The sequence below is a fragment of the Rhinolophus sinicus genome, chromosome 14, assembly GCF_057876585.1.
Source record: "Rhinolophus sinicus isolate RSI-liver-muscle chromosome 14, RSI-T2T, whole genome shotgun sequence".
NCBI classification, from domain to species: Eukaryota; Metazoa; Chordata; class Mammalia; order Chiroptera; family Rhinolophidae; genus Rhinolophus; species Rhinolophus sinicus.
In genome coordinates this window covers 141267471-141284516 of record NC_142514.1, presented here as the reverse complement: position 1 = coordinate 141284516, position 17046 = coordinate 141267471, and the positions used below count along the sequence as shown (strand labels likewise).

At 51.4% G+C, this 17046-nt stretch overlaps 1 protein-coding gene across 2 annotated transcripts in view; it reads right to left on the bottom strand.

Moving 5' to 3' along the window:
* Positions 1-17046, bottom strand: part of CLPB (ClpB family mitochondrial disaggregase) — a 136379-nt gene that overhangs the window by 9976 nt on the left and 109357 nt on the right. For both annotated transcript variants that reach the window (XM_019744405.3, XM_074335827.2), the window contains 5 exons: positions 15732-15846; positions 5778-5855; positions 4507-4562; positions 1421-1465; positions 915-1076 (listed from right to left, as the gene is read on the bottom strand). In XM_019744405.3, the coding sequence (XP_019599964.1) occupies positions 915-1076; positions 1421-1465; positions 4507-4562; positions 5778-5855; positions 15732-15846 (456 nt within the window). The remainder of the gene's footprint in view (positions 1-914; positions 1077-1420; positions 1466-4506; positions 4563-5777; positions 5856-15731; positions 15847-17046) is intronic.

Sequence of the window (17046 nt, the reverse complement as noted above, 5' to 3'; positions counted from 1 at the left end):
AAACCCCCTCTTATTTTCCCGGGGCCGAAGGGGCTAAGTGGACAGGTAGGCTGGACTCCATCTGGCATGTGCTGGCTAAAGTAGCCCCGTGTGGGAGTACTAGCGAAGACTCATCCCGGTTCTGCAGGCCCCTGGAAAGGGCAGAGGTTAACCCCTCCATAACCATAAGCTCTCTCTCCTCAGCTCAAGGGAAGGAGCGGTACAGAGGGCAGAACTGGGGCTCTGGGATCAGATGTATTTGCAGCCCAATCTTGGCTCCACCACAGAGTAGCTCTGTGGCCTTGGGCAGGACATTTATAACCTCTCTGAACCTCAGTTTCTGCATCTGTAAAAGATGAGATCGTTTCCACCTTGCCTGGCTATTGTGATTAGCCATAACAGCTGTAAAGTGTTTAGCACAAGCCTAGAACACAGAATGTGCTGAATAAATGAGGGTTCTTCTCCTTATGTAGAACTTGCATCACCAGTGGAGTAGCCTGTCTTGTTTGTGATGAGCCTGGAGCTCCTCAGAAGAAAAGGGCTCTATGAGCCACAAAGGTTCCTGGAGCTTATCTTGGATCCAGCCTCCTTGTTTGTCACATGAGGTCCCCGATGCCCAGAGATGAAGCAGAGCTGGAACTAAAAGTTCAGGTCTCTCTCTACCCTGGCACCTCTGCCCCACTCTGTCTCTCTGGAACGCAGCCTGGGCAGTGATGACATTTTCAACTTGTGGGCAGTGCGGGTCTTCCCTTGAGTGCCCAGTCTGGGCCCTGGTCCAGAAAGGGGGCACATCTGCTAAGTGCCCGAATGTACACACAGGGAGCAGCAAGTTGAGGAATGATCAGATAGGCCTCTGGGTCCTTGGTTCCCACTGTTCACAGCCCCCAATACCTCCAAGTGTCTCCACCTCCACTCCAGCCCAGGCTAACTTTCACCTCATCAAACAGCTGCAGCATGATGGTAAGCACATCTGGGTGGGCCTTGTCCACTTCATCAAAGAGCACGACGGCATTGGGGCATTGCTTCAGCTTCTTGGTCAGCTGGCCACCCTCCTCATGGCCGATGTAGCCTGGTGGGGACCCGATAAACTTGGCCACCTGGGGGAAGCAAGGAAACATGTTAGGAAGGCCTTTCCATGTTTTCAGTTTCCAATATGGGGCATGCATAGGAAGATGGCTTCATATACACTGTTAGGACTGCCTGTCTCCTGGGGTGGCAGGAATCCGATCATGATGGGAGATCAGACAGATCTTCCATGTTTATTCTTCAGAACAAATGCAATGCAAAACAGATCAGTGGCCCTCTACACACATATTTCCCCAAAGGACAAATCCCAAAGCTGCTGGAATTATCTCCAGCCCAAATCATAAGCTACATCAAAATGCCCAGGTGGTCCTGTTGACAGGCCCTCCAAACCAAGCTTCACCGAGGACTCACTCACCTCATGCCGCTCCTGGAACTCAGACATGTCCAGCCTGATGAAGCCCTGTGTGGGAATAAGCAGGAGTCCAATCGGAAGCAGGAAGGCACAGGGAAGGGGTAAGGAGGAGAGCATCTTAAATATCCCCTAGGCTTTCACACCACACCAACTCAAGATCTTCTATCCCATTCTCGTGACATATTCTGTCAGGCTCCTATGTCCTTTTCTGTCCCCTTATTCCCTGTATGATTCCATTCCCTACTTTAACAAACCGGGTCACGTCTTTGCCCTTCTAAACCTGGCTCAGAGTGTCTCTTTACAGGGAGGCTTCTACTGATCTGGTTACCACATCATCCACTCTCCTCCCGCCCATTCCCCATTTCCTGAGGGCACCTGTGTGTGCTGGGCACTGGGGCTACAATGGTGAACAAGCCTTGGTCTCTGTCCCCGTGGAGCACCCACGGAGTGGGGCAGGCAGCCATGGACAAAGTCACAACCAGCGTGGACCTTGATGACACGAAGGGGAGCAACAAATACCCGGACAGCTCCATGGTGCCCTCAGCTTTGCAAGTCTGTGTGGGCACACACCACTTTTAGTTTACTTTTCTTATAAACTACTAATAAACCTTTCTATTTATTTATATTTCCCCATTTCATCTAAAAAGCCACTCATGAAGTAGCTTGCAGCCTCTCTCCCCACTGCTGGGCCTAGGGGTGATTTCCAAGGAAGTGGCTCCCTAGGATGAGGCCTGACCATGAATAACCCCAGGCGAAGAGAACGCTGGGTAGAATGGGATTTGTGAGTCAACACAGGCAGAGTACCCACTTCTTTTCACAAACTTAGAGATTTCGGGAACCATAAGGGCATTCACAGGTGCCCTGTTTCTCCACCCAGACCAAGGTTCCCCACAGTCTCCCAGGCTTCTCTCCTACTGCCACACGGTTTCGTCTGAGAGAGCACACTCACTGACTACACTTCTCCTAAGAGCTGGGCAGGATGGGGCGCCGAGACCCTGGGAGGGAGGTAGCTGTGTTTGAAATCCAGGCCTATTCTAGCTCGGCTGCTGGTCTGAAATTCCCTCAGTGATGTACTTCTAGTTTTTCCTCTGTCCTGTCACTCTGTACCTGAGGTACAGGGTGGCAGAAAGAGCCCCGGGCTGGCAGCCAGGGGCTTGGCTTCCGGTCCCAGTTCTGGGCATGCTGCCTCCCTGTTTCATGCTATAGTTTCTTCCTGTGTAACACAGGCCCTTGTTTCCTCTCCTAATTTCACCAGGGGCCTGAGGAGAGGCTCCAACCCAAGAGGTGGGAAAGGGCTAGGGGAAGTAATGAAGGTCACATGGGGGTACGTGGGGCATTAGCCAGCATGCATCTTCAGAGGGCCCCGGCAGCTCAGCCAAGAGAAATACAGGCTTCAGGACGGGCGAGAGGATGGACAAGGGGTACAGTAACCTGCCTAGGGCCAGCAGAAAGAACTGGAGCCTGGGCCAAGGAAAGGACCACCCAGCCCACTGCCTCCAACGGGTGATGGTGTGACTTCCTTTTCCTCGGACAGAGGCTTATGTTGAAAACTGCCATCATGACACCCTGCCCTGGTGCCCCCAACTGAACAGATGCTCCAAGTGAAAAATGACTTGCTTCATCAGTCTTTGAATAAGCCCTCTCCCTTCTCCACCAGCAAGTCAGCAGATACTTTCCTTTTACTTCCACTGTGTATGAAGACATATTAAGACAGCTTGGATAAGGAGATTATAATTTGTAATTAAATATTAACCTTTCTGACAGTATTAAAATTAAAACACTCAGAATTCTTCATCCCTAATCAGGTGGTTCCTGCCCGTAACTGCATCTTCCCTAATAATAGTCTTGCTAGTTTATGGCCCTTTCCAGAGTGCTAATTGTTTCAATCGCTGCCAACCTGATGAATTGTCTTAAAAAATGCTATTTCAGTTAGAGCATATTAGCATGTCACGCACTGCTTCTTGCCTGCCTGCCTGTCAAGTGGGTCTGCTCTGGGTTTGGTTGAGGCAAAGCACAGCTACTGGCAGAGCCAGGAGCCTTCAGCCAGTTATTAGGCAGCAGGAGGCCATGGATGCAGCTCAGCACACAGCCTGAGCGACCATTTCTGTGGCTGCCGGTAGGAAGGTGGCAAAGGGGCAGGTAGTCTAGAAGCAGGACAGGAGGTGCCCAGGGCTCTGCTGCTGGGGTAGTTTGGCGGGCACAGGCCTGAGCAATTCCGCATTGCCTCAGCTGGGGATGCTTTCCATAGAAACGAGGCAAGGGCATCTGGGGTCATGGCAAGCTCTGATGGTGGACAGGGGGCCTTAGCCACCATGCTGGGAAGGCTGGTAGAAAGCAGAATGTTTGGCTTTTGTTGAAATGTTTCTGGAGTCTCCAAGGACTGCTCTCTCTGACATGTCTCTCTGTATGGAAGCATTGCCTGTCAGCGCAGAAAGTCAAACTGAGCAGGCCTTGGAAAGCCGGAGTCTGAACAAATAGGGCATGAGGATGGCTCTTTCCTATGGAAAATCCAGGGCTGAGTTATGGGGGAAAGGGGCCTGTGACTACCCCACATAAGAAATCCTGTTAAAAAGCTCATGTAGGATGGAGAGCAGCAATAAAGCACCTCTTATTCCTACTTGTTTTCTCCTACAGGCCCCAAGAATCCATCCCTCTGGCATGGCCTTGATGGCACCGAACAGTAATAGTATGTTTTTAAAGCTGTTTCCCTCTCCAGACTAAGTTTCTTAGGGCAGGGAGAGCATCTAAACAAACACTGTATTATCAGGAACTAGTATAGTACCTGGCACAGAGCAGCATCTGTAATACCTGTACAGATGAATCTTACTGCGTTCTCCCAAGTGCCCCATGAGTCAGAAAGGGCAATGAGTACCCTTCCTATTTCATAGATGAAGAAACGAGGTACAAAGAGGTTGGGTAACTTGCCCAAATTCCTGGAACAACTGGTGGCCAAGTAGCAAAGTAGCAGCTAAAGCTGAGGCCTACTTCCCAGGCCAGCGTGTGTCTTTTTGATCAGCTATTGCCAGATTCAGGGAGCTAGGATTTGCGGGGCTAGCAGAAGTGGCGCGGTCTCCATGGCCCGCACTTACCTTTTTGGCATCTTTGTGCATGTACTTGGCTGTCTGCTTGGCCAGCTCGGTTTTTCCTAATAAGAGAAAAGCGAGAGGAATTGAGTCAGGACCAGACTGACTCTCCTGGAATGAAAGAATATTAGAAATGCATGGACACTGAAAAGAATATATTTTATGGATGGGAATGCTGAGGCTAGGAAAGGGCCAGTGACTCTCCCACAGTCACCGAGGGAAGGGTGAAGCTGGGACCAGAATCCAAGTCTGAATTGCATCCTGATTTTTCCGTGGATGGGAACTGAGTCTTTTTCTTTAGCAGCATCCTAAGAGTGGGAGGTTGATTCTTATAATCCAGAGCCAACTTGTCCTTTGAAGTTCAGCACCAACCCTGCCTCTCCCAGGAGCACCTTGACTTCCTGGCTCACTGCACTGTATCTCTCTCGATACCCACGACCTTGTCATCCAGCAAGGACTGGAGCCACAGACCCATCGGAGGCAGGGAGGGCACCTCTTCTTGGCTTCAAGGCCTTTCTTTGTAACATAAAGAGGGAATGACAACACCAAAGTGGTGGTTCTGAAGGGCCATCTGGTATGACCGCCAAGCCTTTGGACGTTACTATCTAGTACAGGAAGTCAAGTTCCATAGTATCAGGAGGTGGTGCTAACCTTTTTGGACCCTACCTGAGGGAGAACTAGGCCCATAGAAATGCTGAGAGGGGAACAGAAGGCAACAAAAACCATGAAATTCCCTATCAAAACAATGGTGGGAGTGTGGTAGAGGAGGTGGAGGGGGCGTCTGTGAGGGCAGACAGTGAGGGGTTGAGAATGCCTCAGATATTCCAGCTCACATTGCCAGAAAAACACCCAGTTCATTTTACTGCAACCAGTTTCGCTATGCACCTAGCACTGTGCTGGCATAAGGGGCTTTCTTTAGCTTCCTAGCAGATTATATCCCAGGCTGCACCGAATAACGTCGATGTGCTGGGCACTGGAGGTGGTTTAATTGGACTCAAAAGGCAGCCTCAGGGGATGCCGAGTGGCTGGGGCATGGCTACCAGGCTCCAAAGGGCCTGGCCCTGCAGGTGAACTGGGCCCTGTACCCCAGCTTCCTGGGGAAGGAGCATACTTTAAGCTGTTCCTAATGTGACAGATGATTCCCTTGCTGGCTCTATAATTTGGAGGCGTTGTACTGGGAGCTGGAGTTGAACTAGAGGTGGGTGGCCTTATCCTGGCCCACAGCCGCTGGGGCTCCCCCAGCTCTTCTTTCCCACTGGCTGATCTGCTCCTGTTACCTATTCCAGATGATCCCAAGAAGAGGAAGACCAGAGGGTGTTCTTCGTCGTACCAGCCATTCTCCTTCCTCCGGATCGCTACGGCCAAACACACAAGACGGGGGACGGGGAGGGAGGCAGATAAATCAATGACACAAAAGGCAGGATAATTATCACTAAGTATACAATATGTTTTACTGCTCTGCGCCCACTCAAAGTCCTCACTACCATTAGTGCTGCCTAATCTGATTAGCTGGCAAGGCCCCTAGAGATACCTAATCAGGTTAGCATGGATTTGGAAAGCTGCCCAGAGCAGATTTCGGATAAAGTTTTCCAGGATGAGCACTCAGTGTTGCCAGGGAAACTGAAAGGCGGGTGGATGGTGAATGGAGGTGAAGGGGGTGGGGGTTGGTGAGGGAGAATTCGAGAGGAACTTTAGCTCTTGGCTGGTTACCCATCTACTTACCACTGGTGGGAGACTGAGCCTGCCTCCTATGCAAATGGGAGAGGCAGAAGCCCAGGGCAGGCCCCTGGAGATCGGGGGTGTGAGCTCTGGACTCTTTCCCATTTGGGGAAACCAAAGTCTGGTCCGCTGTCTGGAAATACAGTCAAGCACACTTTCTGGAAGCCAGTCAGGGGTACTGTGGAGCTCAGGGCATAGAATGGTGAGCCACTTGGTTAGCACCTCCACTAACCATGGCCTCTGGGGGCTGGAGGGGGCAGGGATGTAGGAGGATAGAGCTGTACCAGATTCCCCGGGGGCGCAGCCCTGCTGGAACGAGACCTGACCTCTCCTCTTCAGGAGGAAGTATAAAATCCAGGGCTATGCATTCAAGGGGAAGAGATTACAGGGCCAACTACAGAGCGGGAGAATCAGGCTCAGAAGACAAGGCCCAGAGACCAAGTCCACAGAGAAAGACATGACGGTCTTAGGGATGTGTCTGCCAGTCTTCAAGTATGAAGATCCTAAATTCTACACTGTGTGGTAAGATCCACGTGGTTGGGTTTCAAAGAAGAGGCTGCAGAGCTCAAAGAAGGCTTTTTGGAAGAAGCGGGACTAATGACAGAACATGTGTGCTGGGCAGGATAGGAGAGGCAGAAAGGGCTAGCATGACAGACCTGGAGAGATGGGAATGAACACGAGCAGTGGAGTGGATCAGATGACAAAGGTCTGGAATAACCTGTCCTAGGAATTCAGGTCCACGCTGTGGCCTTTCTCACCTAACCTCTAACATGGCTACCTTCAGTACTGTCTAGTTCTGGCCTCAGCAGAAAAAGAAGGAAACTGTGCAGCCTCATGAACATCAGACTCGCCATTGTGCCTGCCTGGGAGGCGCCACCTGGGAATTTTGAGAGGGGCCTGAGAAATCACAGTCCAACTGCTCCTCTGGGCTAGGCCCCAGGCATCTCTGAACTAACTGGCCCGGTCCTCTGGAAAGCCTGGCTCTACAGAGAACCCACAGGCCTCACAGGTACCTGAAGGCTGGGAATGAAGGGGAGGAGTCCAAGTCTGGTTGAGAGGAAGTCCCCAGTGTCCTGAGAAACAAGAACCCCAAATATATGGTGATGGAAGGAGAAGTGACTCTGGGTGGGGAACACACAATGTGATATAGAGATGATTTATAGACTTGTACACTTGAAACCTATGTAACTTTACTAACTACTGTCATCTCGATACATTTTAATTAAAAAAAAAAAAAAGACCCCAGGGGTAAGGGTATTTGGGGAGGTGGAGACATCATAAAATGGCAAAGGCTGGACTTCTGTGAACACTGTGTTTGGATGTGTGTTGGGGCGATGGTGAGAGAGGATCATCTGAAAGGAGTCAAATTCTTCCGAAATTTGGCTAAATTGAGAACCTCGGTTGGAAAGAAGCTGAGCATAAACTGAGTTCAGGCTTCATGGGGTATCTGGACAGGCAGAAGTGCCCAGGTACCACTTAGACAGGTGGCCTGGGTTGGGGGAGTGGTCCCCAGGTGTCATGGACCTGAGGTTCTGACCCGGACTTCTCTTTCAGGAAAGCTTCCCAGCCCACTGAGAGCTGCACACTGCTGGGTGAGGCAGTTCCAACACACCATGGAGAATGTGGAATTGGATTATGCCTGGGGCCATCTTTTCCCCCTTCTTTTCTAATAATGCACCTAGGAGAGAGCTCTTTATAATGCCAGGCAGACTCCACTGCACAGCTGTCCCTGGGCAATTCTGCCAGACCCAGAGCAGGAGTCTGGGGTGGGCTTGATCTGGGCCCCCTGTGAAACAGGCGAAATGCCAACCATTAAACAATTACAACTCTGGATATTTCTAATAATATCTGAAGAGAAAAACGGCCAAGCAGATGGAGTCCGACAGAATGAAAAATGGAAGCAGCGAGGAAGGACTGGGGAAGGCGGGCCCCAGGGGGTGTAGTTGGTCGAAAGGACCAAGGCTGGGAGACTTGAGGGTCCTGTGAGGCCAGGGCAGAGGCTAGGCCAGACAGACCTGGGTGGGCCCAGATGGAGGTGGCCATAGGCACTGGGGCTCTCACTGTGGACCAGCAGAGGCAGCACGTTACTCTGCTAGCTCTTCATAGTCTCTAAAGAACTTCTGTAGACATAACTTCATTTGAGCCTCATTATGAACCTACGAGGCAGGCAGGGAACTTGATTCCTGCTCAAGAAAATATGTACAAAGAAGTTAGGTAACCTGCTCAAGGTTATATAGGTAAATAAATGAAGACCCTGGGCTTCATTTACCCTAGCTCTGGCTGGCCCTTGAGCCTGAATTAGTGCTTCAGAAGTTCAAGGAAAGGGTCAACTTACCCTGGTCACAGCACCTCTTCATACCCTTGCCTCGCCTGGAAAACTGTCTGGCTCGAGCAGCCACTCAACACAGGGCCTCAGGAGCCCGTCCCCTGACCTCTGTCTGCTCTTACGCGTGAGGTGCTGCCAGTGCCCCCTTCACTGGCTGGTTCCATCCCCGCAGCTCCAAGCAGGCTTGGCTACCTCTCCACACGTGGGGCCAATGCCAGCGCCTCCTTGCTGGGCTCTTCCCCTTACCAGAGCGCCTGCTCCTGGCCGTGTCGACCATGACGGGGCCATCTTAAAACTCACCCACAACAACTCTTTGTGATGAACTCCACCTCCCCACATGTGCCCCGGTCCTCCCGAGGTCTTTATTCTCTGGTCCATGCTCATCTATGGGCCGGTAAGGTAGAGAGGGTAAGTTGCAGGATCTAGTTTAGAGCCCCAGCCCTGTCACTTACTAGTTGATTGACTTTGAGTAAAACACTTATTTCTTTAGAGCCTTGGTTTCTTCATCTATAAAATGGGAATATGATACATGCTGAGTCAGCCCCATGAAGACTAAATGAATTAATGGCTATGAAAGCATTCTGTAAGTTGCAAGAAGTGAAATAGTAAGAGTAAACATAATGGCAATCATAGCAGCAGCAGTGGCAGCAGCCACTAGTTTTGGTATTTTACAGATACCTCTTTCATCCTTATAATAATCCTGAGAAGTACGTATTAGCTCCATTTTACAGAAAAGAAGACTGAGGCTCAGAGAGGGGCAGTGTAAGGGGTTTCATCTGCCTGTGCCTTCATATCCAAGGTGGAGGGTGTGCCCCAATCTGACTGTGTAATCCGTGGGAGCAGGTACTAACTAGGAGTTCTATTTCCTGAGGGATCCTGGGGAATAGCCCAACAGTGGTATAATGCTTGCTGGCTAAATGAATTAATTCTTGGTCTTTCCAGAATCACAAGAGGGAAAGAATAGATACTTCAACTCCCATTTTACAAAGAAGAGCGAGGCCTGGACCCAAGTGGTTATGGCTCCAAGTGGTTCTCACTACCCTTGGGTGAATAAAGCTTCCGTTCTTTTAATCCCTCTCTAGGGAGCTTATCTACTTGTTCAGCAAATAACCTCTGTGCTGGGTGCTAGGGCACCTACAAAGAAGCCTAAAATAAGGTTTGTGCCTTTTAGGTGAATGCTATTATGAAAACTGTGGGTTCCAAATGGGATGGGAACACTGGGAAAAGTGTAGGAACAGCCATTTGTGCCTGACTGACGTTTGTGCCTGAAGGATGAGGGGAAGATCGCCAGGCAGTCTGGGTATGATGAGACATTCCAGAAAGGAAGACCCAACGTGAGCAAAACCTAAGCGAGGGGAAAAGAGCTACCTTCTCTTTCCAGCCCAGGCCTCCGCCACTGTCAGCGCAAGGTTTTGGGGCAGTCTGGGCGGGTTGCCTCATCCTTCCTGGTAAGTTCTAGTGTGGGAAATTTTTTTAACCTAACCTGGAACAGGTGTTTTCCAAGCCTGTGGTCTCCTAGGGGAACCAGTCCTTCAGGGGGACTCTCATGGTTGAGAGTCACCCAAATGTCCATTAGCAATTTCTTGTAGGTTCAAGGAGCACAGAAAGTGTTCATGAAGTGCCTGCTGACTGAGTGGATATGGGGGCCTTGGATTTGGAGGATGATCAGAGAACAGCTCTCTTCTTAGTCTTTAAAGATTAATCATTCTGAAGGCAAACTATTGCTACTGAGTGGTTAACATATTAAAAATGCAAGTGGCTCAGGTGGTTGGAGTGCCGTGCTCGTAACGCCAAGGTCGCCGGTTTGATTCCCTTATGGGCCACTGAGCTGCGCCCTCTACAGCTAAGATTGTGAACAACAGCTCTCACTGGAGCTGGCAGCCATGAGCTGCCAGAGGTTGGCGTGAGCCGCCACGGGCTACTGTATGATGTGCCGTCATGAGCAGCCGGTGGCCAGTGTGAGTGGCCAGCAGCCAGTATGAGTGGCCGGCAACCAGAGTGAATGGCCGAGAGCTGCCGTGAGCTACTGTGAGTGGCCAACATACGACCGGTGACTGACTGCCTCAGCTGTGGGGAGCGCAAGGCTCATAACACCAGCATGGGCCAGGGAGCTGTGTCCTACACAACTAGACTGAGAAACAACGGCTTGAACCAGAGTGGGGGGCGGGGAGGCAGAAGAAGGGGGGAAAGAAAAACAAATGCAAAGAATAGCTTTTGCTGAGCCCACCCACTGCGTACACTGCAGGTAGGCGTTCCTGGAGGGAAGAGTCACACTCTTCCAGAAAGAGGCTGAGATGAAAATTGGTTGAGCTTATATAAATGTCTAACCACTATGCTGTACACCTGAAATTAATATAAACTAATACTGAATGCCAAAAAAAAGGAAATCTGTGTTGAGGAGAGGAAGAGTGGCAAAATGGGCTCAGAGTGTGTTCACCGAAGTTCAACCACATTTTACACACCTGTGTAGCCAACCCTGGGGAAAGCTGAATGAGAGGTAGTTCCTGACCTTTGGAGGAAGACATACAAACCGATGCGCTGTGGTAAGTGCAGTGACAAAAGGTGTCCACAGGAAGCCTAGAGAAAGAGCCCTGCATCAGATGGAGAGCCAAGGAAGGCTTCCTGGGGAGGGCCTGGGTCTTGAGCGTCTCAGCAGGACAGTCCAGGCAACGAGAACAGCAGGGGCACAGGACAGGAGACCCTGATGTGGGGAGGTGGGGAGGTGGAACTACAACAGTTTCTAAATCAATCACTGCCACTGCACAACTCAGGATGACCTGGATATTTTCTCAGATCAGAAATGGGGCTCCAAGGGAAAGCCCAGAGAGGTGCAGGGCTTGGGAAGATGAGTGTTGGATTAGTCAGAGCGGGAAGGGAGGCACACGACAGGAGGGTGCCCACTGCGTGCCACATGCCTGACGCTGAGATTCTGAGTTCGGCCCGATCCCGGCACAGAAGAGCAGTTGACGTGGTAGAGCGTCCCCAAGGGAGTTCATGGGCTTCAGGGTCAACTGGGACCAGGTACAATGGGTGTGGGGGCCAGGTCCCTGGTCAGAGGGAAGCTTCCAGGGGTGTAGGGTGATCTGCTGCCCAGAGGAGGCTTCTCAGAGAAGGTGTCTGGGGAATGGCCTGTCTACCCAGAGGGTCGAAGGTCAGGGAGTATGGGTGTTGTACTGACCTATTTCGCTACTGTCACATTCCCAGTATGCTTGTGAACTACTAGAGAGCAGGCTTACAGCTTTTCTTCTTTCCTCAGAGCATATCACAGAGCTAGACAAGGGGCCATATCACATTAATTAATTCAACAAACTGCACTAAGCATCTACTTTGAACATAGTGCTGTGCCAGGAACTGGTAAAACAAAAACAATTCAGTCATGATCTCTGCCCTCAGAAGTCTACAGTCCATTGCTCCTGAACTGAGTCAGGGCTACGTAAAAGCCAGTCAGAATGTGGAAGACAGACAGGGCTGGGGTGGGGAAAGGGCCTGAAGAAAAGGAGTTCCACGCAGGGGGCAGCATCAACAGATGCAGGCAGATCCACTCAGCACGTGCAGTTGGTGTGGCTGGTGGTGTCTTGGTGGGTCCAGTGCAAAGCGGGGGCAGCAGGGGTTGGCATTGTGTGCTGGGCTAGGGCAGCAAGGGCCACTCAAGGCTTTTTAAATAGGTGAATTTTTACAAAGCTCAGTCAAGCAGGGTAGAAAAGGTGATTATACCATGTTTCCCCAAAAATAAGACCTAACTGGAAAATAAGCCCTAGCGAGATTTTTCAGGATGACTTTTCAGGATCCCCTGAACATCAGCCCTAATGTGTCTTTTGGAGCAAAAATAAACATAAGACCCGGTCTTATTTTCAGGGAAACACGGTAGCGAAAGGAAAGGAGGCAGAAGACCAGTGAGGAGGATACTGTGTGATTCAGATGGGAGATGCCGGGGTCCTGAGCTGGGGTAGTGGTATTAAGAACAGAAGGGAGAGGCCAGGTCTGAGATGTATTTAAGAGGTAGAAAGATAGAACCTGATACCTGATGGGCTGCGAGGGGGGAGGGGCTAGGGAGGGGCCAAGAAAACGACTACGTTTCTATTCAGATCAGTGAATGCTGGTGCCTTGACTGAGACAAGAACACAGGAGGTGAGCAGGTTGGAGGGAGGGGGCGCAGTCTAGCTCTGAATGTGCTGAACAGAGAGCTGGCCTTTCTGAGGATGGTGGGGCACAGAGGCTTTGAGCTCCCAGGAGGTCTGCCCGACAGGGGAGGCATCCGGTTCCACCCCACGACCAAGAACAGCTCTGGATTCTGGAAGGAAAACCTCACTTTCAATGCCAGGGCTCTGGCTTGCTGTATGTTGGTCGGCCCTGCTTTGGCGCCAGTGACCCTAGTAGAGCAGAGAGGCAGCGGGGGCCTGGGCTGCGGGGTTTGGTGCGTTAGCTCCTCTATTTGTAAGGTGGTAACGGTGCGCCAGCCTTGCTAGAAGCCCTGCAGCCGGGGATCACACTGATAAATTCACTGTATTACTTTGCACAAATCAATATCCCAGCACTTACCAGGGGTTGATGTGACCGAAATTGGTTTCAGCCAATTCGAGAGGGTAATAAATGGCCATTTATCAAATCAATTCATTCTGCGGCACTTCTCTGGCTGCCCATCCTCATGGTACCCCTGGGGTGCCAGGCTCCACCCAGCCAAGTCCCTAGCACACATGTGACACTGGCCGAGTGGACCCAGAGAGGGCTGGCCTACACTCTAGACCTGCCTCCTCCTCCTTCACTCTTGAGGTCCTGAGGCCGGCTGCTGCTTGCCTACCATAGACTGACCCAGCGAGTGCTTCAGGGCGGGAAGCAGGACATTATCTGACCATTATCAGTGTGATGCCCAGCCACGGGCTTCGAGCAAGGCGGGCACACAGTTACCAATGGAGGAGACAACGCACCAACCCCACAGCTTGGGCCCCAGTAGCGTCTGTCTTCTCTAGGTCACTGGAGTCACAGCAGCGTTAACCACAGGACGAGGAGTAGGGCCTTCCTAATCCGAGGCAGAGTCTGGGTGACAGAATGGAGCTTTGGGTAGAAGAAAGCATCAGGGCAGACATTCTGACAGCCCCTAGGAGGTGGGGAGCTGGATCATCTCCTCCTGCTCTGGGCAAACGCAAGGAAAGGCAGGTGGGTGGGGCAGCAGAGGCCGGCAGGACCAGGGGAAGAGGCCCGCCGGGGCTGGGTCTAAGGCTCAGTCCCCGCTGGAAGGAAACAGCCGTGGGCCTGACCTAAAGAGCACAGTGCACAATCCTAGACAGTAAACCTCTTAAGGACGGGGCCGAGGGTTTATTTAGTGCTGTGTGACACACACTGCAAAATGCACGTGCTTTATAGTCAGTCTAGATCTAGGTCCCCAAAACACAGGTGAGAAAACTGCTGCTCAGAGCTGAGTGACCAGCCTGAGTTACACAGCTGGTAAGTGCTGAGCTGCTATAATATTTGAGCCCACACTGGTCGAATTCTTTCCATCTCAATGTCCTCCTCCCCCTCCCCCAACTCCTACTTCTGGGAGCTTCTTATGGAATGGGCTTGAGAAGCTGGCGAGAAGCAGGAGGTCAGAGGAGCAGATGGCCTGCTGGGAAAGGGCTGTGTAAGAAGCAGAAGGAAAATACTATGACGGCAGCTGTAGTTCTGGCCCAAACGGACAGGAGACTCCAGCAAGAGATGCTTTCTTAGATCTCTGCCCAGGTAATCTATCTTTCCCATGGCTTATTCCTTTCTCCAACCCGAGAGCTCCCAGGGTCTCTCCTCCCTCCACTTCAGACATGGCTTTGGCAGAGAAGTGGGAGGTTATACTGCCAAGGTAGTGGGGCCTCATATATTCAAAAACATTTTCCCTGGCTCCTGTGTGTGCCTGCGGGCAGCCTTCCGACCTCCAGCTGGTGATACAGTTCTGCTCATTGGGTTCCTTTTATCTGTTGGGGGGGCGTCAGACCCCTGATAGGGGGCTCATGACTGCCACACTGAGTCCCACTGGTGTATGTGAGGATGATGGGGATCAGGCTGGGCTTGGTGTGTCACGGGGGGGTGACCACCTTCATTTTTCAATTACTCCTCTAATTGGTTTCCTAGGGCTGACAGTGCCACCCCAGAATATCCCAGAGGGGCACCACAATTTCAGCCCAATGTGTCCGTTATCAGTGAGCAGAACCTGGTGACTGCATCTGATGGGACCAGATGCCTGGAGAGAAGAGGTAAGCAACGTGTGAGGGGACTGACCGAGACACTGCAAGGCAGAGGCTTTTGAACTTGAGCTGAACATCAGAATCACCAGCAGGGCCTGTTAAAACACAGATGCTGGGCCCCAGCCCTGTTTCTGATTCCATAGGTCTGGGGAGAGGCCTGAGATCTGCTGTCTAACAAGGTCCCAGAGGACGTTGATGATGCTGGTCCAGAGACCATGCTTTGAGAACCAGTGTCTTGCGGGATGCCCCCTGTCTAAGCTGCGCGTGTTCCTCTGCTCTTGCTGCATCTATCTGAGGTCACCCTCAGGGAGTGAGGGTGAGTTGGAGAACAGCGGTGAGGCCACCATCCTGAGCAGAATCCTCGTCTTATATTTCTCTCCAGTGGGGTCGGCATGGGCAGGAGGGCTGTTACAGCAGGGGTTACACGAGCGGGCAGGCTGGTCCCCTGGGGTATGGAACATAAGAGCTTCTGGGGCGGAGAAGGAGGCATTCAAGACTTGCTCAGGATGTTTTCCTTAAAATTGAGCCAGTAGCAGAAGACAGAAGTTCTGGTTCTGACTCAGCTGCTACATAACTAGTGATGGACAAGCTCCCACTCCCCTCTGGGTCTGTTTCCTTACCTGAAAAGTGGGGGGCGTGGGGGCAGTGGACCAGATGAAGGTCAGGGTTAAATTGTAAGCATAGGAAAAGCAGCCTTGAACAATGATTTAAGTGCTCTGTGTCTCAGCTGCCTCATCTGTAAAATGTGGATTTAATGGTACCAAGCTTCCAGGGCCGCTGTAAGGATCAAATAACACACCACATGCAAAGAGCTTATCATAATGCTTAGCACATAGACAGTACTCAACAAATGTTAAGTTGTAACGTCATTAGCCACCTCTCCACAGGACGGGGACAGCAGGACGTACACCTCTCTGCAGCAGACCACGGGCGACCCTGCCTTCTGGGTGCTGGCTAGCTCCTTCCACACTCACCTGCGCCCACGGTGGCGATGGCACCCTCCTGGCCAATGATGTGCTCCTTCAGCCGCTGCTCCAGCGGAAAGCGGCGCCGCTCCTCAGCCTCACGCTTCCGCTGCTTCTCCTGGTACTGTGGGGAGAGGAAAGGGCGCTCAGGAGTGCTGGGCCCAGTAGGATCCTAGTTTTCTTCTATCCCCAACTCAGGGCCTAACACATTGGTTTGGCTCTCCAGGGATCAGGATGCACAGCTCTGGCTCAGGACCACTGGAGGCCCCGTCCTTCCCCTGTCCCCCATCCTAGCCCTCATCTCCTCTCCTTACCGCAGGTGGCCACTGCCCAGGGGGTCATGGCTCACCCTGCTAGTAAAATAAGTATTGCCAGTAAATCAATCCTTGACTCTGAAGTCTGATAGGAGACCTGGGTTCGAATCCCAGCGCTAGCACTTACAAAATGTGCTTATCACCTGGAGCAAGTTACTTCACCTCAGTTTTATGTATTAATCAGGTATTACATATGATGGTGTATGTAACGCACCTACCACCGTGGCTGGCATGCAATAAGTGCTTAACAAACACAGGTTTCTTTCCCTTTCCACTTATCCTCCTGCAAACCAGAGCTATGGACACCCTCCGCTTCAATGAAACTGCATTTCAATTAAACATAATTATTCAGCAATTGCTATGTGCCTGGCCCCGTGCCTGCCAGGATGGAGAGGTGGGGTGGGGAGAAAGAGAAAAACTGTACTCTGCCCCTGGGACACTGTAGTTGATACTGAGTGCCTGGCATGTGTTGACCCTGGTCTTGGTCCATTTCAGAAAAGGCAGCAGCTCCTGAGCTTGGTCATGCTGTAGGGAGGAGAGGAGAGCCTGGCCTTGCCCTCAGGGAGCTCAAAGTCGGGCAAGGGAGGTGAGGCAGGGTCCGTACACAAACATTTTTCAGGCATAATCAACCATTATTTTCCTCATGGTTCCAAAGCATGCACGCCCGTTTCTAGCCCTATACCCATCACTAACCCACCCCCAACCAAAACCGAACCAAACCAAACCCAAACTACTTGAAAACAAGTTTGTTGCACGTTTGTGACTCTCTACTCTAAATCACTCATGAGTTCCCTGAGGGCAGGCACTTTTTTTAATCACTGCTATTCCTAACACAAGTTCTGGCACAGCGGAGGCATCTGGTTAATGTGTGCAAAAATGAATCTGATGACAGATATAAAGAGGAATGAACAGCCAGACCGGTGGTGTAGGCATACAGAGAAGGAAAGATACATTAAATGTGGAACATTTTTGGGGGGGCTTTCTGGGAGACAGGAGGCTTAAAGAAGCTG